Source organism: Hippoglossus hippoglossus, chromosome 21, assembly GCF_009819705.1.
Source record: "Hippoglossus hippoglossus isolate fHipHip1 chromosome 21, fHipHip1.pri, whole genome shotgun sequence".
Lineage (NCBI taxonomy): Eukaryota > Metazoa > Chordata > Actinopteri > Pleuronectiformes > Pleuronectidae > Hippoglossus > Hippoglossus hippoglossus.
The window spans coordinates 21,175,463-21,201,993 of record NC_047171.1 but is presented as its reverse complement, the minus strand read 5'-3'; the positions used below and the strand labels follow the sequence as shown (position 1 = coordinate 21,201,993).

The 26,531-nt window shown below is 38.8% G+C and overlaps 1 protein-coding gene across 2 annotated transcripts; it reads left to right on the top strand.

Annotated features, from left to right (window-relative positions):
• The first annotated feature begins 156 nt into the window (after positions 1–156).
• On the top strand, positions 157–25,577 carry cryl1 (crystallin, lambda 1). 2 transcript variants are annotated; one of them, XR_004612550.1, is made up of 10 exons: positions 157–289; positions 1,031–1,138; positions 2,554–2,680; positions 5,358–5,519; positions 6,389–6,484; positions 8,387–8,485; positions 18,592–18,700; positions 23,176–23,282; positions 24,925–25,411; positions 25,461–25,577. XR_004612550.1 is itself a non-coding variant. In XM_034574718.1 (9 exons), exons 1-9 carry the CDS (start codon positions 249–251, stop codon positions 25,027–25,029), a joined length of 954 nt encoding a protein of 317 aa, XP_034430609.1. In that variant the 5' UTR covers positions 157–248; the 3' UTR covers positions 25,030–25,577. The 2 variants fall into 2 exon arrangements, 1 of the variants encoding a protein (XP_034430609.1); XM_034574718.1 differs by having other exon boundaries at positions 24,925–25,577.
• Positions 25,578–26,531: the final 954 nt, after the last annotated feature.

Sequence of the window (26,531 nt, the reverse complement as noted above, 5' to 3'; positions counted from 1 at the left end):
ATTGAATCTTAAACTAAGAAAATAACTTAATGAAAAATACAAAGAACGAATTGATTTCAGGTTTTAATGCAGCGAGGAATATATATATATATATATATTAGTGTACCACTTGTTTTTGTACCTCCTTGGTTGCCGTAGTATTTAGCAGCGTGACTCCAGAGGGGCGGTGCTACAGGTTTAATAGAAAATCAGCTTTTTCTGCAAAGTTAGTGATCAGAGGTCGAAACTGAACTCATAATACCCGAGAAATGAGCCAGTCCGACATGAAGAGTATCACCGTCATCGGCAGGTGAGTCAAGACCTTTTTATCTATGGTACTCTATGGTCAGGACACGTTGTTTGTTTCCTTAATGCTAATATTTACTCCCATGTATTATGCTAGTTGTGGATAGTTTTCGACTTGCTGTCATCTCTGCTTTTGCAAATTGTGGTGTAACATGTGTGATTCTGCACGTAGTTGAAGTTTAGTGAATGCATTGTACAGTTTCATGCTGTACTATTCTGTATGTGTGCTTAGATCTCAAGTCTGCTGTGCCCAATATGTGTAAGCTCTCACTCATTTGTAATTATAAGCCTGGCAAACCCCAAAGCACTTCATGGAGTTGCCTCGATAATTGTAGTTTATATGTAGGCCTTCATTTTAACCGGCTGTCTTTTCCCTGTTCATTATTTCTTCAACTAAACTTTGGAGTCCTCTGAAGTGACCTCCCATCAACCCTGAAAAGCAAATACAAAACATCCCAGACTGATGTTTGCTCCTCATTTAGTTAAATTAACATACATTATTCTCAAGAAGGAACCTGGGATCAGCATGTTTGAGCAGCATGTTACAGCATGTTACTGACTCACTGTCAGTAATGAGCCCAGACAAGATGCGAGGCCTTTACTGTGCATTTGACCTCTCACCTGCCTTGAATGGCTGGGAAATGGTTGCCCAGATTGCTCTATGGGATTTCTGTGCCATTACACAGTTTTCAATGAAAAGTGAATGTCCTAAATTTCTGTGTGTGATTGTGTGTCTCTGTTTCAGTGGGCTGATTGGTCGCTCCTGGGCTATGGTGTTTGCCAGCGGAGGCTACAGCGTGAAGATCTATGACAACCAGCCAGGACAGGCTGTTAACGCCATCGCAGAGATCAGGTCGGCCGCTGTGCACAACACTGCACTCTTTGTTCAGCATAATATAAAAACGATAGTATAGTTTTAATTAATGTAATATTCAATCCACTTTTCCAACTAAGTTTCCTATTTCCTCTTGTTGTCATGGTCCTGTTATAAACTCAAAACACTTGACTTCACAGAAGAAACTTATAATGTAAATGAGTCCATACTCCAATAGGTCAAGCAGTACTTTGTGTGTTTCTTTTTTTTTTGTACATTATTTTTATATGTATAAACAGGGGGATACATATGATGCAGATAAATTAACAAGATAGGCCTGTCACAGGAGCTCGTGTAGTTTTTAAATTGAATCGAAAGTGGACCAGATATTGCTAAATGTTTCTATGTTCTCACATTACGAGGGAATTACATTTGTATGGCTTTTTAGCCAATGGGTTTGGGTGTTTAAACTGATAGGAGACACCTCAAATCAACTTGCAAGATTTTAGATTCTCTAACACCTTTACTGTGCTTGATTCAGGTCAGTTAAGCCAGGTCAGCTAAAAACACCTTTTGTCTTGAGGCTACAAAAACCTAGTGGGCTGAGTCACAGCTCAAGTTCTAGCAACAATGACATGCAGACATATGGTTGTTTATCTGTACGACAGAAAGGATAATTTCTCTGAGCATCTCATTAAAAGGCAACTGAACAGTAAGGACTTGAGGCAGAGAGTTGTGTATGTAAGCAAAGCAGGGAGAGCGGAGGAGAGGGCGAGAGTCACTTAGGGAGCATTAACTTCATGTGTAAAGTAGCCTTAATTCTCCCATGACTCTTGAGGGTCAAAATCGAACCTGTTCTTCCCTTCGGAAGAGAGGACACATGGCCACTGCATGCTCAGTGGCTTCCTCTTACTATAGGAGCACACGAACAAACACATGCTCAGGCTTAAACTGTCTTCCAGCAAAGTCAGCGCTGGTTAAACATTACTGTGGAATGACAAAGGAATTTTTGTTTAAGCCTTACATTGGAAAGTAGTGTAAGTAAAAAGAAGTTTAAGACACACATTTTACACCAGGATTTCATTAAATTGACCTTTTATATATAATATAAATCAGCAATCGGCTTCATCTCTCAGCCCCTTGTAGATTCTGTTGACCTTGTGGACAGTAGAGGGTGTCATTGTACTAGAATGTCTCTAATCCAACGTCCTGTCTCTATGAAACGTGTAAAACACTGTGGGAAATATATAGGTTACATTATTTTAAGGTATGTTTGTTACTCATCTGATACAATATTTGCTAAAAAAAAAAGTGGCAGCTGTTACTGATAGAACCAGTTGCACCTTCAAATATTTCCCCCAAAAACATAATTTAGGTAATGACAAAACATCCCGATTCATGTTCAGAAAGTGTATGGCTGAGTGTTAGCTGCCTCTTTCACTCTGTTGGCTCAGGAAGCAGCTGCAGGAGCTGGAGGAAGCTCATATGCTCAGAGGAGAGCTGAGTGCCGCGCAGCAGCTCGCTCTGCTCAGCAGCTACGATGACCTGGCTCAGGCCCTGGAGGGAGCCTTCTTTGTCCAGGTAACACAGCAGACTACTCCCAGCACCAGTACATGTCATTCTGTCTGCTTGTCCCCACGTCTTTAAATCCAAGGGAATTTCACATATTTGACATGTTTTCCATATGTTGTCAAACTTTGTCAAAACCTAGGGACATTGTGTCTCTGCCCACTGTAATGTGACAAATGCATATAAATCATTACATTGTTTTTGTATTCATTCATCATGCATCATATATATTAAGTCATGCACAATAACTAAAACTTGGCGTGATTACAATTATCTTAGTGGAGCACATTGTGGTCTTTTCAAAATTACACTGATTATCCTCAAGGGGGCGCAACATCATCAGGTCATTCGTGTCATATATTGTTTGACACCACAGAGACTGATTTACTTTTGTGTAACATACAATTCACAGATGAGTTTCGGTATTTTGTAAAGTGACACTTGCTCAGATATGGTTACGCGTTCATTATATGTGGTTGAGCCCGCTCACTTAATAATAATTTCTAGTGTTTACATTAAAGTTAAAACAAATTAAGGCCTTATTTCCTCTTTTTCCTTTATCTTTATTTGATCAAACTTACTGTGGGTAATAGCAAAAATATCAGTTTCAAAGTTAAGTGAATGTTTTATCAGTGTGGACTGTTGTGGATTGTATGTGCAACATTTAAAGCTCCAATGTATTGGAAATGATTTACAGTAAAAAAAACAGAATGTTATTTATGATACAAAGCAGCTGTTTATCCTAGTGAATATGATTTTTAACTGCACCTACTTAATCATCATCATCATCATTAAAATGCATTTTTCTCAGGCTAGTGTAATAAAACCTTTCTTCTTTATTGTTAAATATGATAAATATGCTATAAATATGTTGTTCATATGTTTATTTTACCTAAAAATCTAAACTTTTTCTTACTAAACTCTGAACAGTAATGAGCCGTCTGTTAAACTAACAAAGGTTTGACCGGACAAAAGGTTGAGAGCGGTTGTCAAAACAAGTGTTGCCCTCCTGTTGAAATCAGTACATGACGTTTTAACACCAAATCACTCATCTTGCCTTTGTCGCTTTAAGAGTACAAACACAAAACCAACACCTGCGCACTTACTTAGTCATGTGTTACGCTGCCACTTGAAACAAAATAGTGAGTTAACTTTTTAAGCCAAGAAAGTGTCTTGCTTGACTCGGGTGAATCAGACAATGGTGCTCTTCATCTCTACAGCACAGAGACGGGTAGGGTCAGAATAAATCAATGTCTTGTACTGAGTTCACACTAACAATGAACAATAGAGGATTCATTAGACACAGGGAAAAGCAGGTAGATTATTGTTTTTATACTCAGATAATGAGATCAGCATTTCCTGATAGAATGACTCGATGTGATGCAAGTTTCACCCTGTCATTGATCAGCTAGAGAAAGTGCAGGTGGTTACAGAACATCACATTGACTCGTGTTGTGAGCTCTCATACTCGCTGCAGAGCAACTGTACCATTAGATAATAGACTGTGTTAACAACACCACACACATTTTACCATTAATGACATTGCTAAAGTGAGTTATGCAATAAAAGCTGACTTTAAAAATATAGATCATAGACAGAAGATTCACTTGATCGAAGGATAGAATGTCTGATTCGAACGGATTTGTTGTTAGAACAGAAACCTTGCTGTGCTCTAATGAGCGCAGCATCACATCATCATGCATGCTGTCTTCAGGTATGCTGCTTGCTCAGCCAGTTTTTGTGGTAATGATGAAATGCTATTTTAACTCTCCACTCAGTCACAGCTCAGCCTGAGGTGGATAATAAAAATTGTGGTTGTATTTTGTTTAAAATGGGAAGAATGTGGTATTTAACACATGTGACAGAGTGGGTTGTTAGAAGCCCTTGCAAATGGTGTGACACTTACTAATAATCTTTTTCTTTGCTGTGTTGTCCTGCTGAAGAAAGTTTGACAGCACCAGCCTTTCCTTACTCACCTCAGATATTTAGAACACAGTCACACAGACTTAGAAGTCTCTGGAAATTTCGTCCAGTTGGATCAAGCTTAGAAAGTGGTGCCAGAGCGTGGACTTTATTTTTCTGAGATAAAATATTGTCTATACACTTACCAGCATTATACATCATCAGACAACGTCAGACCTAAACAGATAATTTAAGAATAAACAGAATATTTTCAGAAGCTATGTGGAGTAGTACTTTGACGCTTATACCAAGAAACAACATTTTTAGTGTTAATTCATTGCTTTGATGACTCAGTTTTTTCATATTTTCGGTAATGACTTATCCCAGACAGTTTGACGACAATTTGTGCAAAGGTAAATGAGTAGGTCAAAAATGTCACATTGCTCTATGAAAATACAGATTTATTGTTTATGAAGAGCACGCTAGTGTGGGTTGCGGTTTTCGATTGAAGTATTATATTTACTGCCTATTTAAAAAATGTTGTTGGTTTGTTTTTATCCAAAAGATAGTTTGTCTTTCAAAGACTTCACAGCCCATTTTCTGTCACTTACTGTATCTGTGTGTGTGTGTGTGTGTGTGTGTGTGTGTGTGTGTGTGTGTGTGTGTGTGTGTGTGTGTGTGTGTGTGTGTGTGTGTGTGTGTGTGTGTGTGTGTGTGTGTGTGTGTGTGTGTGTGTGTGTGTGTGTGTGTGTGTGTGTGTGTGTGTGTGTGTGTGTGTGTTTTTCAGGAGTGTGTGTTTGAGCAGCTTGAGGTTAAGCAGAGCGTCTTCCAGGACATAGAGCGTCTTGTGGGAAAAGAAGTCATCCTGAGCAGCTCCACCTCCTGTCTGGTGCCAAGCAGCGTCTTCTCTACAGTCCACAACAAGAGTCGCTGCCTCGTCTCCCACCCGGTTAGTGCCACTAAGGTCCTGGTACCAGCAGGTCGTGTAAACTGATTCCAAACTGTGGAAGCTAGTTTAGTTATTTCCCTAATCATGTATTTACACATACTCTGCCCTTATCATACATGGATAAAATACCTAGTGGAAGCCATTCTATTTGAGGTTTCTTTTCATTTATTACTCCACAAGTGAGATTGCAGGTGATGAAGCACATCTGCTGCCCACCATGACATTTGGAGCCTTTGAGCCATAAACACCTGCTAACCTTTCACTCAGAATGTGCACCAGTATCCATGTTATGATCAGGTTTTTGGAGAATCCTGGGTTTGTTTCGCAAACACCTCATCCTGGTCTCTGCCCATTTTTGCTCTTATTGAACACAGTTCCTGAGATGCTCAGAAATCACGACACAACTGATGCACTAAGATGAACAGAAACCTGGATACTGTTATGATCATGTCGATTTCTCATGTTCTATGTTAACATCAAATCCCAAATACGATCAAAAACCAAGAAAATACTTGTGTCTGGGAGACTAATGCACATGTTAACACACTCATTGTTTTTCCATTATGATTTATTGCCAAAAGAATTTCAGTCCACTAGCTTAAATACTTCTTGTCATGTCCAATAGCCGATAGAATTTCACTGGAAAGTGTTCATTGCCAAGTTTGAAATAAAGCGTGACTGTCACTGACTCTCCTCACCCCAATCGGCTTTGTTACATAACTAAAAACAAATCTTTACCAGTCTCCTGTTTTTAAATCTTTATATTGCACTATTACTTTTACTTTTAGGAATTTCTTTCTACGGAAAACTAGAAGAAGAAACCTTGCTGAGTTTCCATTGTATGATGTGTTATTGTCCTGTGATCCAAGGTAAACCCACCCTACTATGTCAAACTGGTGGAGCTGGTACCTCACCCAGAGACGGCAGCAACTGTTATGGACACCACCCATGCTGTGATGACCAAGGTAAGCATCATACATTTCACAATCCCTGGGTGTTGTGTAAATTTAAAAAAACGACTGTTGCATCAAGGAAATGAGAAAGCAGAACCATACGTGCATGTAAAGGGATTAAAAAGGTCCTAACACAGACAGCTCTTATTTTGCAAACCCTTTAACCAATTTGTTTTTGTCAGTTTGATTTTATATCACACAGCGTAGTCACAGGTCTCTAAATTCTGTAATCACTTCTTAGTGCAACTGTATTAAAACACACACAAAAATAATGCCAGCACATAGTTCACTGAAGGATTATTTAATCCAGGAAGTTCTCAATTCCCACAAATGTGAACAAGATGGATTTCAACTTGCTAAAATTACAGGAAACCATTGGCTTCCAGGAGAGAAGCATGTCAGGTCATATCCCCGGTGCACTTATAGCATCATTGGCTAAATGATGGTCTAATTCTTCAGTTGGTTCTCAGAAGCTTTGTTGGTAAATTGTAGCTCCTTAAACAGACAGCGAACGCCCCATGAACACCCAGTAAGACCTAACAGGGTTTTCCCGGGGCCTTAAAAAGTCTTAAATACATTTAGGTAGGTCTTAACATTCATTAAACACTACTTCCACCAATTCGGGGACTCCGATATTCCTTCATATCTGTCGTACAAGACATAAATCTTGAATTTTATTCAGTATGGTCTTAAAAATGCAAAAACCCTGGCTAAGAAGAAGAAATATCCACCCTAACCAAGCACTTTATCAGGAATACCTGTACACATGTACACAGCTTTGTACTTAAGTTTTTCCTCAGAAAAATGACAACAATAACTGGGCTTGTGGATTTCAGCCGACGCTGCAGATGTTGGGGTCAGAATTTTGTATCAACTGCATGAACTCATGGACCCAGCCTGCCTTGAGTAAATGGTCCAGGCTGGTGTTGATGGTGTAATGATGTGTCAAATGCTCACTTGGACCTTTTAATACCAATCAATTCTGATATGAGCATCACTCTCCATTTTAAGTATCAATGCAGATCACGTGCATTCCATGCACACAAGTCGTCTCCAAGTGACCTCCTTAGCACAACAATGAGTTCAGAGCACTTACCTGTCCTCCAGTCACTAGATCAGAGATGAGCACCTGTGGGATGTGGTAGAGCAGGTCATAAGCAGCAGATACCTAATAAATCTGCAGATGTGATGTGAGGCTGTCAACACAAACCACAACCTCAAAGGAAAGTTTCCAGTATGTTGTGGAATCTATAGAAGCCACAGAAGCCAAGAGAGGCCCTACCCTGTCTAAGTAAACAGTTCAGTGAGTGTATGTACCAATTACAAAATACCCCTTTTAGCTGCTCTAATTAATGAATAACAACCTCGAGCGTTGATTGATGAGCATATTTAAATTTATTATAAAATACTTGAATACACACTTTTTATGTACAGCATTAAAAACACTGAAAATCATGCTTTGTCGAATATTTTATTGCCACTGTAATAACACTGCATTTATTTAACCTTTTGAAAAAGCATTTTCCTGTATGTACATAACATCAGGTAAAATACCAACTGGCCTTGTGTGCTCATGTTAGCCAGCTGCTAAACAAACACATTTTTCTTTGTGTTGAAAATAACTGATACAGTTTTTTTTACTGTTTTCATTCGTACTCTGTCCTTTTTCTCCTGATAGCATTAGTCTTTCAAAATAAAAGCACAAGCCTTTTAAATAATCTTACAGGACAATTTATAACAGCTGTAAGAAAACATCTGTCAAATGAATAAATATAAAACCAACAGAATATTCAGGTAAAATTTAAATGTAGGCAAACTTTTTTAATTTATTCACAACACAGGCAATGATTTGAATAATGTAATGACTTTTTCTCAAACCAGCAATTCCTGGTGTGACTGATTTCTCTCATCCAGGTCGGCCAAGTACCCGTTTGCCTGAGGAGAGAGATCGATGGCTTCGCCCTCAACAGAGTCCAGGCGGCCATCATCGCAGAGTCCTGGAGGCTGGTCCAGGTCAGTGTCTCAGTGGCCACTCAGGCACTTTATTCCACTTTTTTATCAGTTTTTTTCCTTTTGGACATTTTGTCTTGTTATTTTATATGAAAAGAACAACACATCAGTGCTAAGATTTTAATTATACTGCATTACAACACCCAAATATTTGGTCTAAATTTAAATGGGACCAAAATCTAATCTAATTTGACATCTAATTTACCAACAATAATTTGCCTTAGAAATGATAAAATTTCATAAAAAACAGAGTTATTATGAAATGAAGCTCAAGCAAAACCACAGTTCTGCCACAGGACCCTCAGCTGGAGTAATAGCTGAGAGCCACTTGTAGCCCTGGCCATAGCTAATGTTACATTAGAACATTTTAAGTCGCATTAACTGGAACATAACAAATTTTATAAATAGACATGAAATAGTAAATCATTTTTTTAACCCACATTCTCTCAAATTGTGCGATTTGGGGTAATTAAGTTGCCTAAAAGAGGCTAAATGCTAACTTCAATGTGGATCATCCACCAACTCCTCAGAACACTTTTAATGTTTTGATAATTGCTGTGCGTCATAACTACACGGTAAGAAATAAGACTCCAACCAAAGAAAAACATTTAGGTGTGTCATTATGTTGTTGTTGAGTCTTGATGGTTAGATGAGCAACATGTGTTTTAGTTTATGCCTCCGTGCCGGCAACAGCCAGTGGCCGGAGGCTGGAGGTTTTCGGGTTGTCCGTCCGTCCGTCTGTCCGTCCTATTCCCGTGAACACGATATCTCAAGATATGCCTTGAAAGGATTTTTTTCAAATTTGTTACAATTATTCACTTGGACTCAAGTGAAGTGATTATTTTGGTGCCTAAAGGTCAAAGGTCAAAGGTCAAGGTCACAATGAACTCATGTTACTGTGTTTCAGTTCTCAAAGGAAAAGGTTACAATGACCTTTTATATGGGGGAAAAAAGTATGTAGAAACTGCACTGGTTGAGGAGGCAGACAACCCCAGTGCTGTAATTCTAGTTATCTCTGAACAAGAGCTGCTCAGTCTCAGTGAGTCTCAGCGAGGCTTTGTGCCACTGATGGTTTTGTAAAAGAGGCAGAAAAGAGGAAACCTCTTGTCCGCTCACCTCTGCCAAAGTCTCTGTGGTCTCCTTCCAAAAAGGAACAGAATGAGAGTAAATGAGCTTTAGCCTCTGATGACAGGAACCATTATAACATCATTCATAGGAAGAATGGTCAGAATGATGATGACCATTTTTATCCTGAGCTGAACTCAAATAAAGACTCATTTCATTGTGATTCAGGCATTAAACTCTATAAACATCAGTATTATCTCAACTTAATTTCATTGTTAAGACGTGACAAAGAACCTCCCTCTTGTTCATCCTGACCCTCACTGTCTGTATGTAAAGTTTCAGAAGATTTTACTGTAGAAATTCTGAGGAAGTTAAAGGGAAAGTCATGTCAAATGGCATTATGGCATTCATAACCTGCTCTTATTAAAATTGTAAACAAATTTAAATAATAAAACTGTATTTCTGTAGAAGATTCACAAACTTTTATGGTAAATATTTTTATAATTTCTTCCTTTTTGTCTGTTACTTCAATTCTTTTGCTTCTCTCTTTCTTTTTTGCTCCTTTTCAAATGGTCTGAAAATCTGTAAAGCAAATGTTCAAGGTCAAATGGACCAAATCACTGTAGAATATCCAAGTTGTATTGCCATGAACAGGAAAATAAATTATTTTGTTGCAAATACACAAATTATGCCACAAAAAAACGTACAAACCTAGACTGGCCTTCAGAGAGCTCATACAGTCCCCTTATGAAACCACAGTTAAATTAACTAGATCCAGATTTTTAGTTTGGATCTGCACCAAATTCCACACACTCTGATATCTGAGGAATCAATGAAAATGTTAAAAGAAACCTCCTATATCACAATATTAAAATAAGGGGGGAAAAAATGTCCTACATCCACCCCATGATCCAGATCCGCACCAAACTTGAATTGGTTCTTTCCTGACCCATACCACATCCTTCCACCAAGTTTTGTGGTCACCTGTCCAGTTTTTTGTGCATTTTGAGAAAATAACCCTGACGTGACCCTGATGAATCGCAACAATATGTTAGAACAAACTCAATCCCTCGCTCCACAGGAACTCAGATCAGTCTCTCTCTCTCTCTCTCTCTCTCTCTCTCTCTCTCTCTCTCTCTCTCTGCACCTCTTTATTCCATCTCTTTTCTCTGTCAGAGACGTGTAACAAAGAGCGGCCCTTTCACAGCCCAGCGAGCACTTTGTGTCCTTGTCAGTGTCGTTACTGTACTTCTGAGCTACACTGTGTAACTGTACCAGATGGGCAACGACCAAGTGACCCCCTCATACACATAGATATATAAAAGATACACTCGAGGTAAGATAACAGCAGAAGCAACAAAGCTACTTCACACTTTAAAAAGCCAAACAAAACAAACGGTTCCTGACCTGGAGGGGTGGCACAAACCAACTGTGTGGGTGTGAAGCCACATAGTTGGTGTGGCAACAGAAGGTTGGTCCATTGACCTCATCGAAGTAGTTAATTGTCTTTTAGTCGTTTATCCTGTAGTCATTTGCTGCTCCAACAAGAGAAGGATGTTTAAAGTACACCAGCAGTAGGATTGGTCCATGTCAAATCTTTTCAAGCAGTTGGAAACACGTTATGATTCTCGACAATGCAGAAGTGCGTCACTGTCTCTCCTCAGACTATCCCTCATTTCTGTCCATTATTGAAAACGGGTTAATCCCTGAATGATTGAGTCACCACCGATGAGGTGTGTACTGACAGCTCAATTCCCTTGTTGTATATTTCAAATTTCTTGTTAACACGTACTGCGCCTTGATGCTATCTGTGTTGTTTGTGTAGACTGAGTTGCTAACAGTTGTCACCCTCAGTTTCAACCTTGTCATGAAGAAAAATAGATTGGAGTCTATTGGTGAAGTGTTTGTAGCATTAAAGCAACACTATGTAACTCTTACTGAGCGACAGTGCTCTCTGCAGACACACATGGTCATTAATTCTGTTGGGTTTCATGTCAAGAAAAACCAAAGTCTATCAATATGTTGAGTGGAGCTCTGACTGTGTCGTCCCACTCACTAAACTGAAACACAACTGAACAGTGGATATTACTCATGATCCCCGGCTTCCTGAACCAGAGGATGCAGCTGTATCAAATCCACCAAACTCTGTTTAGAATTCTTTTTATTTTAAAAGTTTCCTGCTGAATATTGGATATAAACGCTGGTTTTTAATGACCTCTGAGTCTTTTTAACTCTTCAACTGGCTGGACCTGGTTCTGACAGATGAAGCTGTGACCCTCAGTCAGTTCCACACTTCTCACACTAAAGTTACATAGAAGAGACATTCCGGGTGAGGAGTGGGAATGAGAGAGGAGACATTCTCCATGTTCACACTCACTCAACCATCAAACTCACTTTAATCAAGCTGTTGTTCTAACTCTTGTTGAGGGTTAAGGGCAGAGGATGACACACCTTGTTAAGCCCTATGAGACAAATTGTGATTTGTGTATATGGGCTATACAAATACAATTTGATTGATTGATTAAGATAAATACAAGTTGCTTTAAAACATAGCGTTGAGGATATTGATAACGGGTTATGTGTGAATTTGAAAATATCATACATCATTTACTTTCTTAGTTGCTGCTAAAATGACACGTTGAACCCATATCTCAGGTCATCACGAGCACTGCTCAACAATCTATTAAAACATGTCACGTTATCGATGTATTTATGTTCAACAACTTTCTGATAGATTTCGATTTTCCTCCTCGACATAATCAGTCTATTCTTCATAATCGAAATTAAACAATCCATGTGATCTATCAGATTGCCTTCTGTTTCCTTAATCCCATGACATTGTCTGCAGTAGAATCAAATGATGGAAGCAGCACAACCGTGGTATGAAAAGTGACCTGTTTTCTGAGGAGATCTAACACATTGACATGTTTAGAACTAAGGAGGCTGATTCCAGTGCTTGACATTTAAGTGTTGACTAGAGGAATGTACGCAAACTGTCAGAACAGGCCGTTCCACCGGATTAGCTCCGTTACGGTATCCTCAGGGTAACTTTTGCATCTTTAAGACTTCTCCAAGTGCTCAGTCATCTCTCTGTGAAAATCAAATGAACTGAAAGACTAGTTTGAAAATGACACACAAGCCCTAATGGGTTTGTGCAGGAGCCTGTGGAATTCAAGTCTCTGTGAAATTCATATATTCACAGACGTGCAGCAAATGACACATGAACTCACACAGCTGAGGATTGGACCCCAACCAGCAGTTACTGTCTTTCTTGGTCTGTGTCACAGTTCATTTATAGATCATATGAATACATGAAAAGATATTATACAGTCCAGGATAATAATCATTGCAATAAATCATATTGTTGATAGACTTCATTAGCTTCGAATTTGTTGAGAGAAGTGTTGATTATATGGTCTTTTCTTTTCTCAATGGATATCAATTTCACTTTTATCCAAACTGAAATATCTAAAATTCCATTCGATGGATTGGCATGAAGTTTGATGTTACCGTTCATGCTTCTCAGAAGATAAATCCTGCCGACTTCGGTGAGCTTATGGTCTTCCCTCCAGCTCCACCATGACATACATGGCTTTGAGTTGAATATCTTGACAGCGTTCTTCGGGCACAGCGAGGAGAGGAGATGTATAAAAGTTCTTTTATTTAGTCACGTGTATTATTGAAAACAGAGAGGTGGTTCATTAACAGACAGCAGATTTTTCTTTCTTGATCAACTATTCTAGGTTTCAAATCTGTTTTATTTTTCCTATTTGTTACAACCCAGTGAAAACAGTGTGTGAGCGTTTTTTTTCATGGAATTGAAACAGAAATATGAAACTATTTTAGTTGTTATATATCTGGCACTCACATATAAATGGCATCAGTCATACGGGCAGAAACCGTGGGATGACTTGCTTTAAGAGACTTGGGCTTTTCACTTTTCGGACTGTTTTAGTTTGTTTTGTAATTTTTTCTCTCTCCTCAAACGACTCTGGATTCTTTGTCTCAAGAGGAACGTCTCAGTGCATTGATGAGTCAAGTGGGCCTGCAGTCAGGTGAAAGCACTTTTTGGTTCAGTCAACAACGGGACAAACATGTCACCAGGTTTTAGCTTCTGCGAATTAAAGTGCACTGCAAGAAAATGAGGCAGAGATTACTGTGTTCCTCTCCCTCCTGACTGTATCCATGCATCTCCCATGAGATATTTATGTCTTCACACTGGCCTGTGGAAGCAAAGACTCGTATCGACATGACATTCCAGAGAGCATGGTGCACTCATGTGTGAGCTCTGTTGAGCGTGAACACTGGGGACATCCTTGGACTGTTAACAGTGAAATAGAAACAAAAATGAGAGGCTGTTACACATCCATCACAAAATAAATACAACAACCAAGAATAGAGGCAACAATAAAATCACAGGATAACAAGTTACACAAAGTTTTGTGTATGATGATAAATCACATATAACTTGTCTGTTTCAAAATAATGCACAGTGGAAGAAACTGTTCATTATTCCTATTTTTAACTAAGGGCTCATTAAGTCTGATCTATTTAGCATGACGATTCAAACCCAGCATCCACTGCAGCTTCATTCAAGTCAAGCAACACAAATAAGATAGAACTTTATAAATCCTGAAGGAAAGTCTTGTGCGAGATATTGCTCCAAAGTTAAAATAAAAAAGAATGTGCCTAAATGTATAGCAATGCTATTCATAGAAGTTATATAAATGTTATAGAATAAACTATAATCTAAAGTAATAAATAACTAATATTGAATGTTATTCATATAATACTCTCCACAATAATAATGGAAGTCATTTGCTACATGAAATAATAAAAGTAACCTTGCAAATGTTAATGAATGTAATATTACACAAATGAAATGTAATATTGCACATGATTTAATATAATAGTTTACATGTGAAGAGGCCTACTGGAAGCGATGTTGTACATGAAATGATAAAAGTAATATTGCACAAAATTAGGTGTGTAAATAGTATATGATATTGAGCAATAATATTGTACATTTTAAAAGGTGATAATTGTATATGGGGTGTATAGAAAATTACGTTTAACTTCTATCATATTTATTTTTCTTGCTTTGATAAATTAAAAAACTAAACAAAAAATTTGAAACTAAAGCATATTATTATAATGACAATCTCAAACAGTTATAGACAAATTATGAACTTCACTAATTTTGCCGCACAGATTTAGACCTGTAGCAAAACCGCAAACAGCAAAATGAATGACATAAAGTCCTGTTACATTTAGGAATTTAATAAAAATGTTCCTCATGTGCAAACTGGTGCCTAAACATTCTTACTGCATCATAGACATTTAAACCAGGATGATGCAGCTCATGCTGAGCAGCGGCAGCTAGCTGAAGAGGTTGCTGGTTGGTTGTGACGTCGGTTCTTACCGTGGGAGATCGTTCAACCTGCCCAACCCATGAATGTCCCTGTGTGTGTGAGAATAACCAACCAGTTTGTAAATGAGAAAGTTTTCACTTATTTCTTTTTAAATTGAAACGTGTAAACCTTCAGAGAAATCTAACAATAGGAGGCAGTTTCAATTTAGAAATCACTGGTACGTGATGAATTAGGTTTAAAAGAAGGTCAACAAATCTTCTGCCATTAGCGCAATTTAAAAAACAAAGGCAAACCTGTCGTACAGGAACGATCGCTCTGTGAGTTCCTTTCGTCACAGTTGATCAGCAGGTAAATCTGGAACGTCAGTCAGTCACAGCTGTCAAAACTCACTGTGTGGGCCTGGCTCTAATTAAGTCACGGTGACTGTCTAAGTTGAGTGGAATGTGTTTGAGGAGAAAGGATTATTCATAACACACAGGGAATCCTATGTTGGTCCCCACCGGAGATGGAGATGAACTGTGAATCTTCATTGCCGCTTCGCCAAGAACAGAGAACCTCGATAAACCAGCTGACCTGAGCCGTAACCGGCTGTCGCACCATGTGACTAAAACGAAGTGATTTACAGTGTAGATGTCACTTCTCAGAACACACTGGACCAAATTTATATTGCAGTACAAACAAAGTCTGATGTGATGGGAAGAGGCGACACACCAATGCATGAAGTAATATTGTATATTACAACTTTATACTGTTCTCCTGTTATCCTATTGCTATTATCATTTTATCCTTTGTACTGCCTGTATTCACTTTGTCATCTGTGTCAGTGTCATTTGTCAACAAAAAAATATATGATCTATATTTTTTATAATATAATGTAATTTAATATAATACAAACATTATTTTGAAATTGTCCATTCTTCATACTTTTATACTTTTACTTGAATATATTGGTATTTCTACTCTGTGGTACCGTTACTTACATAGTTAGTCAAACAATATGAGCAAATCTACCAACACTGATTGTAAATCAATTTTTCAGATTTTGCATGCAATTTTTTACCCTGAACTAATGCAGAGAATCTAGTTTATTCTGGATCAACGTAGAAATTCTTAGATGCCTGATTATTATCATCCTAGATAATTTTAGCAACTGGTCTGTCGAGCAACTTCATTGTTTTTAAACATTATGATTGGTCACAGAGGACAATTATGGAGATCCTGCTCGGTAAATTAAAGGACCAGATGATAATAACTGCTGGCATCCTAACGATGTGGTATGTACCATCGTCTCTGGAAAACATCAATGTCCAGTTCAGCGTTACATTCCCACCAGGAACACTTAACATGTGATCACTCACCTGACCAGAAGCTTTCCCCAGTCCCTATTGATTCACTCTCAAACCTTAATGGTCCTGCCAGTGTGAGTCTTAAAACCTCTTCTCAAGTACATGTAACTCTTTGGAAAAAGCTGTTTGGGGACATCACCATAGCATCACTTTTCAATGTGGATTACATTTCCTCCAGTTTTACCTTTGTGTTATCTCAGAAGGGCTGTGAAGATATCGGAAAGACTTTCCTCATGTGTGACACACCTGAGGAACGGCTGTCATTTGAATCATTATTGATAATGAGGTGCAACAATAGAAAGAATTCTATTTATTTAATGGTTTGGCCGCAATCAGAGGAGTTGTTATTAACTTTAATTTACCAATTTGTAATGTTGATGAACAGCAAATTGTTTTGATATGAACATCAATAATGGTTTTCAATGTTTATGCTGTTACGATTGTATCTCAACTTCTATAAAGGAATCATGAAGAGTTTAAAACTATTTCCTTGGCACTAATAAAGCTCTTTACCGCATTGTGTATAAAGCGTTTGCGAGGTACTGTGCACCTTTTTAAGACGGCTAATTCAGTTATGAGTGACTGAGCAGTTTTCCCTCCCACTCAAACATCAGTAACTAGAATGGCATTCAGTAGAGCACATACCTCGGCCAAGGACCAACACTCCCCTACACCAAATTTTAAACATTCATAGATATCAGTCCCCTAAACATGCCTCATTATTTTTTTCATCAAGATCCATGAATTATTCTTTAGGAAATTGTGCAATGTTAAAGAAAGCGGGGAAAAAAAATCCTGGACCCGACCCCTGATCCAAATCCACACCAAGTTTTGTGGTAATCCGTTTTTGAGTTGTATTGCTAACTAACAAACATACAAACGAACAAACACACAGACTGGGGTGAAAACATCTCCGCCATAGGTAATGACCTGAGGTTTAGCTGTGATCATCAAGGCCTGTGGTGTCATAACAATACATAACCGGGACCCTCCCTCACCCCTCCGAAAATACACTCACTGAAATGACCCTTGAGTCGGGGCCAGTGTTGGAAAGCAGAGTGGCTGAGAAAGCAGCTTGCTGGCCCCAGTGATTACAGCGGAGAAAAGACCCCACCCACCGTCCCGCTTGGCTCAGATAACAGGCCCGTTGTTGGACGTGGGACCCAAACAAAGACGACCCTGTCCCTCTCCTCTTTGCTAACCCTACTCTCTGTATCTGTATCGGAGCTTTGATTTCCTGCGTGGTCAAGCCAACAGGCATCTCTAACCCAAAGATACTTGAACCACTCCCTCTGTCTCCACTTCCATCCATCTCTCTATCCTCAGCCCCTCTCCTCCCTGCACTGCCCACATAATCCTGAGGACACAGAATTGGCTGATTGGGGAAACATTATATGTTGGGAGTAGTCCGATGTGATCAAAGGGAATTTAGTTGGTTCAAAATCCCAGTGGGTTAAAAGCCAGGACTTTGTTGATCTGCCAGTGAAAATATGGTCTCACAGGCTCAGACTAAATACATTTTTAGCTACAAATAAAGCTAAATTATTTTTGTTTTCATGCCTCATCGCCGGCGACAGTCAGTGGCCAGAGGCAATATGTTTTTGGAGTGTATGTCCATACAATAGGCCGACCCTCCCCTTGTTGTGAACTCGATATCTCAAGAATGCCTTGAGGGAATTTTGTCAAATTTGGTGTAAACGTTCAATTGGACTCAAAAATGAACTGAATAGAATTTGGTGGTCAGAGGTATAAGGTCAAGTTCAGTGTGACCTTACAAAAGATGTTTTTGGTCTTGTGAACGCATCATCTCAGAAACACCAAGTGAGAATTTCTTCATGCTTCAGGAACACCCATAGGGAATTTCATTACATCTTGCACAAACATTCAGGTGGACTAAAAGATGACGAGATAAGAATTTGGAGGTCAAAGGTCAAATTCACTGGGGCCTTACAAAACCTTTTTTTGCTCTTAACTCCTCTAGAGAATCCTTGGGGGTCAAAGGTCAAGGTCAGTGGCCTTACAAAACAGCTTTTTGGCCTCTTGAACATGATGTCTCCAGTCTGCCTCAAGGGAATTTCTTCACATTTTGTAAAGTTGTAACTTGGACTCAAAGATTAATTGATTCAATTTCAGTGTTCAAGGGTCAAAGATCACGATGACCTCATATGTGTCAGGGGGGAAAAAAACATGTAGACTGAAATAGCTCTGGTTCGGGGAGGCATATGAGCACAGGGTAGTAATTCTCAGAGTTGAGCTGTTCAACTCAATGAAGTCAATGAAATGGGCTCTAGTGTCTGAACTCTTTTTCCCCCCCTTATCCTATCAGGATGGCGTTATCTCAGTCAAGGACATCGACCTGGTGATGTCAGAGGGTTTAGGAATGCGTTACGCCTTCATTGGTCCCATGGAAACGATGCACCTCAATGCACCTGAAGGTAATGTTCCCTCTCTGAACCTTTTCGCTCACATAAACAGAGGGTCACCATCCAGCGTTCCTCCTCAAGCCCCCGATTCCATCCAATTTGACTTTGTTTGAGTGTTTGGAAAGAAAAAGAGACGACGGGCAACAATAGTGAAGGAACCACGTTCAATGGCAGAATGCAGAGCTCACCAATTTTACACATGAAGTTCAGTTTCTCCAGATGATTTTACTTTTGGATCTGATCAAGGTCAACAGAAATATGGTGTTAAAAGCACAAGTCAAAAAATGACGTCATGCATGGATCAAAAATAAATATTTTTCAAGGTTTCTTGCATCCTGTAGGATTATAGATGAAACATAAAGTTTATATGGAATCAAAAACAAATTTTAGCTCATATGGTTGGAATGACATCATCCTGACCTCACAATTAAGTCAAAAAATTACATCCAATAAGTTTAGATAAATACATTTACATAGATGACACATAATATACATTTAAATCAGCTATCTATCAGTCCCCTAAATATGCCAGATTTTTCTCATCAAGATCTGTGAATTCTTCCCTGGGAGTGTGGTTAAAATGTAAAAAAAAGAAAATCTATTTTACAATGTTAAAGAACATGAAACAAATCCTGGTTCTGCCCCTTTGTCCAGATCTGTGCCAATATGTAGTGGGTTCTTTGTTTTGTGGAAATATGTTCGGTAGTTTTTGTGTAATCCTGCAAACAATCAAACAAACTGTGATGAAAACATAATGTCCTTGGCAGAAATTAATAAATAAATTGATTAAGTTAAAATTCATTTTGCACCTTGATCCACTGAATTAAATGTAAAATAAGAAATGGGATGTGAGCTGTCTACAACCAAAGGAACAAGACAATCATATAAAAGGCTTTACAATGTTATGATATTGACTTTTTGTACTTTCTCAGATAAACGAACCACCGCTGCACAATCACAGACTGTCCTCTGTAGTATAACACACTGTGAGAAAATCACACACGGTGACACAGCTCACATGTCTCGGCACAACATGCATGTACTGTACCATACTGTGACGCCCCTGTGGGTGCCAGAGAGAGGCTGAGAGTGAAACTTCAGGGAGATGCAGAATATCAAAGGGTAGTGTGAAACCCAGAGAGCAGCCAGGACTGTGTACACACACAGAAAAAGGTCGCTGTGGCCGAACAAAGCCGTCTTTTGATGGGTAGCGATGAATGCATTCCCTCACACCAGTAATCCAAAACTCACAAAGCCCACATCGAGGCCTTCAAACCAGACGCCAACTCTACCTGTAGTGACAGCGCTGAAGCTCTCGACTCATTCTTTTTTCTGCTGCTTAGGAAACAGTAGTATGATCGTGTTCTCTAAAGATTGCTAAGACCCAATCCTGTAGCGACTTCCCGTCCTTGTATCGTTCCAATCAGATACCGGAGCACTCAGGCTCTGTCTCTGTCTCTTTTTCTACTCTGCCCAAACAACTTGGCTCCTGTAAACCTCGTACCTGTACAGGAGAGCATTATCCTTTAAAGGAGCAGTCCACTGAAAACCTGGAGAGAGACTCTGAAATGTTTGTAGCTTCGTCCGTCACAAGATTGAAAAGGCAGTCCAACAGTGTGATCCACTTCTTTTCAATTGTATTTGTATAGTAATAGTAAATCCAACATGCATCATTTCAAGGCTCTTCACATAGTAAGGTTGAGAGCCTACAAATTAATAGAGAAACCCAACAGTTCCCCCAACAAGCAAACACTTGGCACCTGTGGAGAAATAATCTGCCTCAACCAGTTGGGGTCGACTAGCTGTGTTCTCAGTATTATATTGTTAACTATTATATTATGTAATTACATTTTTCCATTGCATGGATGCTGGGCAACAGAGGAGTGTTGTATGCACAAGTTAAACTGGAGTAGAAACATAGGGGGACTATTCATTGAAAAGCTAGACAGGAGTGCCTGGAGAAAACCAACAGGAGAAAGACCCTTACCGGCTGAAACCAGAAACTTATTGTTGTGAGGCGTCAGTGCTTACCACTGCCACTATATTGATACATACAGTATAATTATTATATATACATTATAATGATAAGATTACTTAACATTGACTATTCTCTCAATTTGATTTCACATTAAATCATATAGATTAAGTCATTGATTTGTGCAGTGGCCAGGAAGTTAAATTAAGAAAAAGAAGTCAGTTTCAGTTTTAACCTCTCAAAACTGTAACTCTCCTCTCATTGTCACCCTCTACCACCCTGCAGAAGTCTTTAAATATTCAAGAGTTGCTGTGGTGGGGTCAAATCATCCACTGCACAACTTTAAATACCAGTCATGTATGTCACTGGAAAATAAAAAACAGAGACATGAAGGTAGATGGTATTCACTGCACCGCTGTGTCATATAAACATAGCGTTTCCCACCAGGTTTCATCTAAAAGATTAAGAACTATTGTAGCGATCAAAAGACCATTTGCAATATTTCTCAGATGTGTCTGTTTGACTGAACAACGTGTACGTGTGTCACACATTTGAATTTGCAGTGTGAAACTTCATGTGAGTGTGACAGAACTATTTGAAACGGTCACCCCCTGACCTGCCGTAATTAAAGAGCCGTTGCGAAGAGGTTTGTTCTCGTCTCTCCGTTGCTTCACTTTGGCTTTTTTTATTACTTCAGAGATCTTCTGCTCACCTTATCAGGGGAATGTCAAGAAACCATGACGCTGCCCCTCTTTATGATACGTTCTGTCCAATCATTAGTTATAATGGCTGCCTCATTAGCTGCGACCTGTTATTTTTTTACATCTGAATTAGGGGCCACAGTCACACACATTTGGTTGAATTGTGTTTGTATGAAGTTGCTACATGTAGCATTATAAAGTGATTTTTAAAAGCAGAAACAAGTCGAGCAGCAGTGGGACAAACACTTTTTTCCAGACTTTTGGTTTAACTTTTGTTTTCTGCCTTAACATGACAATAAAAGTTGTTCTTGTAGAGTTCGAGTAGAAGAAACCCAGAGTCAGAGAACAGCATTCAGGAGAGCGCATTCCTCTGCCCAGGCCCAACAGTCCCCTTAAATCCTGCACCTAATCCGTCATGTTTGAATGAACATGGCTCTAAAACTATTGAAGATACATATTAATATTGATTCTCTACTGAATCCACGTTATCTTGGCTACACATTAGCTGCAGTTACAGGTTTTTAGCCTGATTTGTTATCGTACAGCGGCTGAAAAAATCCTACCCCACTACGAAACCTCATTTAAATTCGCTAGATCCAGATTTTTATTTGGATCCGCAGCAAGTTGCACATATTTTCCTGAGAAATCTATGAAAGAATGGGATGAAAATATTCCTAGATCTGCCCATTTGTCCGAATCCATGGCTAAATTGAATGGGTTCTTTCTTGACCCATGTCCCATCCTTTTGCGTAAATCCTGCTGACAAACAAACCGGGGTGAAAACATAACCTCCTTGGCAAAGGTAATGAACCAGTTGATCAGGGTAACACATAAATCAGTGCACATTCAAAATACCTGCTGTCTACTTTACGAGTAAATCATTCAAGCATAATTATTTAGAATAATTGAGAGTATAACTGCAAGGAAAGTTAAACTAAGTGACAGTTATTTATGAGGCACTCTCACCAAGGACGTCACTCAGCAACATAAATTTAAGTTCTTGAACACATCTTGACATTTTCCTCAGTGGGTTTCTGTGGCATCAACACATTTAAGAGACTGATAACGATCCAAGAATAATCAGATGCAGGGAAACAGACGACATTACATGTGTGATGAATAGATTTCTGTGAGGGATGTCAGCCGGAAAAAACTTGTGCAGTCTAGTGCTGAATCATGCAGCCATAAAATCAGGTTAAGGCTGCTTGTATATATAAATAAAGTAGTATTTTTTATACAGTAATTGTGCAGGTGTTCTTCACACAAAAGAGTGTTATAGACAGACGTCATATATGTAGGTTACAGAGGCTTGCAGAGGACATAATGTGCATCCCTTCTAAAATGTTTTTACAGCCCTGGGTGTCATTTGTTGAACCAGTTTGCGTCAGGAGGTGGGTTCAAAGCAGGAAACACTCACTAGATGTTCTATGTAAATAGCTATAAGAGAAGCTGATCGTCTCTGTACAACATCTGCATGTGTCTCAGCCTTTACCTGCAAAACCTCACACGGATTCACTCATCTCTGAATGCCATTAATATTCTTGAAGCGACCTTTTGTTATTTTAAATTAAAAGTTAACACAGAGGGGCACACACCTCCGCCAAGGCTGATTGGCCACTTCATCGCCATATCACATGTTGAGATCATATCAAAACACTTCCTACGACATTGAAGAAAACTGAAAAAACTTTTTCAATTGGGATATTTTGCTCTCGATGTTTTCCTGTTTTTTCACATTAAGAGCCAGAAACTCTCTTGCAGGATTTAATACTGTAGCAGCCGTCCCCCTCTGATCAGCTGTCCTCCCACAGGTTTGGAAGACTACATGAAACGCTACGGCGAGGGAATAGCGAGGGTCCTGACCTCCTTCGGGCCTGTACCAGACTTCCAGGGCGAGGGCTCTAAGAGAATCAATCATGTGAGTGTGACGTCAATGTTGCCATATGTATGATTTCTCACTACCGATTGAGTCAGATGAAGCGAACGTTAACTGATTGTGTCTTAAGTTCTGCGTGACTGAAATGCATGACTTCCTTAATGTAGGCGTTGTCTCATCACATGCTCTCACAGGCTGTTTAAATGTCATCATGTGAAGAAACAATAAATAGTTTAGTGAAGCACTTGAGAGGACAATAGAAGACGCTCTTGTTTTCGAAGTTCCTGAGTTTGGATTTGTTTGTCGTAAAGCAGCCATATTCTCATTTGGTCTTTGAATGTTCACCAAAGCAGCCACGTCCTGATTCACATTCACCTTTAATTCATTTACACACATTAGGTTCAGTTGTACGTGCAAGAACAAAAACAATTCCACTACATTAACTTTGATTAGCTGAGGGTTTAAAGGTATTTTCAGGCAGGCAGGCAGACACGCACACAGTTTACTTTTCTATTTAATCTTTATTAAAGCGAAAAGTGTCTTTGAGGCATGAGTATGAAAACATAGAAGTTTGGAAACACTGCTGGGTCTGCATTTTTCATTTTGCAGAAATAGATCAATATTTACATAGAGACGCTCAACCAGTTGCTGACTGGGTCTTTTTGGTCGTGAGGATACTTCCGCTGATTCTTCAGGCTCCAATCACATGACCCCTTTCTGGAAGAAAACAATCTGCCTCAGCTATTAGTGTAGAACACAACGTGGATAATCCCTTATGTTGCTGACCCCGTTGTCTTTGCTAACAGCTGTAGTGCAGTTAAATTGTGCATTTTATTAAAACTGATCCGAAGCCAGAACACAGAGAGAAATCGTTTTATTTTGAAAACGCTGTGTTATGGATGTAGCCTGAGATTCCCAGTCTCTTTTTCAAGCTCACATTCCAAGAGTTAAGAAATAAAAGCAACACAACAAAGAGTCAGTGAAAAGAATTACGAGAATCATGAAAACTGGCAGATACAAAAGATTTAAAAAACAGAGGGGATTTGTAAACGTTGCAAGAGATTTCAGCAGCTATACGTTCTCTGCTGTCTGTCAACGAGCAAGCTTTTCTTTATCTCAAATTAAAGTTCAAATGGAACAATCAATCAAGGATTTGTAAAGATCGGACATCTGTCGTTTTACTGTACTTTTTCTTATCATGCCATTGTTCCTAAATTGCTTTATAATTGAGTTTTATGAGTTTTGAAAGGCCCGTATATAGCGAGGGCGTTGACAATTAGTTTTAAGTGCTGTGGTATGTGAAAAGTGCCGATGCCAACAATAAACTTCATCATGAGGACGCAACACAAGGTGCGATTTTATTACAGGAACTTTCTCCAGGGGACAGGAACCTGTTGAGGAAATATTTTCCTCCAGAAGAACCAGAGCTTAAGTCATGTTCTAGTTGGTGGAATTTTCCAGCTCAAAACTGGTGGAAAATAAGTGTATTGTTCCATTTTTTTTATGGCTATGTTATATTTTTACCTCAGGCAACAAGGTGATGTTTGCACGTGTCTGTTTGTTCGTTTATTTGTCAGCAGGACAAAGAAAAATAAATTAAAAAAGTTGGATATCCACCCAACTTGGTGGAGGGATGGAGCCTCAGAAGAACGCATTCAATTTTGGTGTATTGTGTCATCTACAGGAGATGTGTGAGCTGATTCCCGGTGACCAGGAGAGCCTGTCGGCCAGGAAGGAGAGGAGGGACCAGCTCCTCATGGGTCTGGCGAAGCTGAAGAAGGACCACTGAAATACATCCAGGGCCCAAACTCTGGAACGTCAATGATCATGACTGCTGACCGAGAAAAAAATGCTGTCCATATTTTTTCACAATTCGACTATACTTGATTTTGATTTTAAATGTATGATTTTTGTGAGATTTTACATAGAAATAAAGCTCATTAATTGCAGCACATCGTTAAACATTGAACAGGAACAGAACTTGTTCCATGATGGTGTAAAAGGGAATCACAGGCACTAACATATTTTATATATGACAATGAGAATTATATCATTGCATTTTTGAAGTGATTCTGAAAACCTGTTTGATTTAAGTGCCTTTTTATGAACATAAAAACAACTGTGAAGAACTATGCAGCAGCAATTCAATTTCCACCTTTATTTCTCAAAATGTCCAGAACATTTTTCTTTTTGTGTCGATCTCCACCCTCAAGACAGGAGGATGTTTTGTTAAGTTTTCAAATGGAATCAAACAATGTGATTTTATTCACTTAACACATTGTGTTTTAATTCTCAGTTATCCTTCGGATGAAGGAAAATAAAATTATGATATTGTGCTGAGTTCTGTGTTGGTCTCTGTTCCCATCAGCAGAACAAATCAACGATGTGTTTCATTACAGATAAACTCCTGAATCCCAGGAAACAAAGAATGGAGACATGTCAGGAGAGTAACTGAGAGTAACTGATTGTTCGCCGCTCGCTGGGACATTTCTACTGTTGCAGATTTCATTTCACAGAGATACCAGGCCGGAGCGACCGTCACATGATCGCCTGCATCTGGGAATTGTGTCGAGTTGAACTGATAACAACAAAAATACAATATTTAGCAAGAAATATATACGTCCTGTAGAGTACAGAGGTCGGAAATTTGTGTATTAAGTAAAAGCCTATAATAAAGATTACTTAACCATTTAATATACAATAAAAAATAATTTACAATGGCAAACAAATGCCATCTTCATATACTTTGATATATTTTTAAAGCTTAATGATGTGATATTTATTATATAAATAAAATCAAGCACTGATTACTTCAACTACTTGGAGAGAAATATTGAGTCTGAAAAGCAACAGAAAATAGAAACAAGTAGATGTTTTTTAAAAACTTAAAGCAATAATCAGTTTCAGAATTGCTACCAATTGATTTTCTGTTATGACATTAACATTTCAGCTCTGGTTGATGGGAGTGGGTCAGTCAGAGGTCAGTAATTTGTAATGGCTGTTTTAAATGGTGCTGTGAAATAAAATTATTATTACTCCTGACGAGGGTTAAAGGCGTGTCGCACCTTGTTAAGCCCTGTGAGGCAAATAGTATTTGCTGAATATGGGCTGTGCAGATAAATGTGATTTGATCATTGGTAGAAGGGCCTCTCCATGACGATTAACAATGCTGACATTTTTGTTATAAAGCTCAATAAAAACAGTGAAATCTGTGTTTTGATCCTCAATCCAAGTCTAAACATGGAGAAACCGACTTCAATCACTTTGGTCGTAGGAACGTTTCATCCATTG

Excerpts from the sequence above, each read along its gene's own strand:
- cryl1 (XM_034574718.1), top strand. The coding sequence starts at position 249 with ATGAGCCAGTCCGACATGAAGAGTATCACCGTCATCGGCAG. Across the intron at positions 8,486-18,591 it reads AGTCCTGGAGGCTGGTCCAG|GATGGCGTTATCTCAGTCAA; the intron begins GTCAGTGTCTCA and ends TTATCCTATCAG. Across the intron at positions 18,701-23,175 it reads GCACCTCAATGCACCTGAAG|GTTTGGAAGACTACATGAAA; the intron begins GTAATGTTCCCT and ends GTCCTCCCACAG.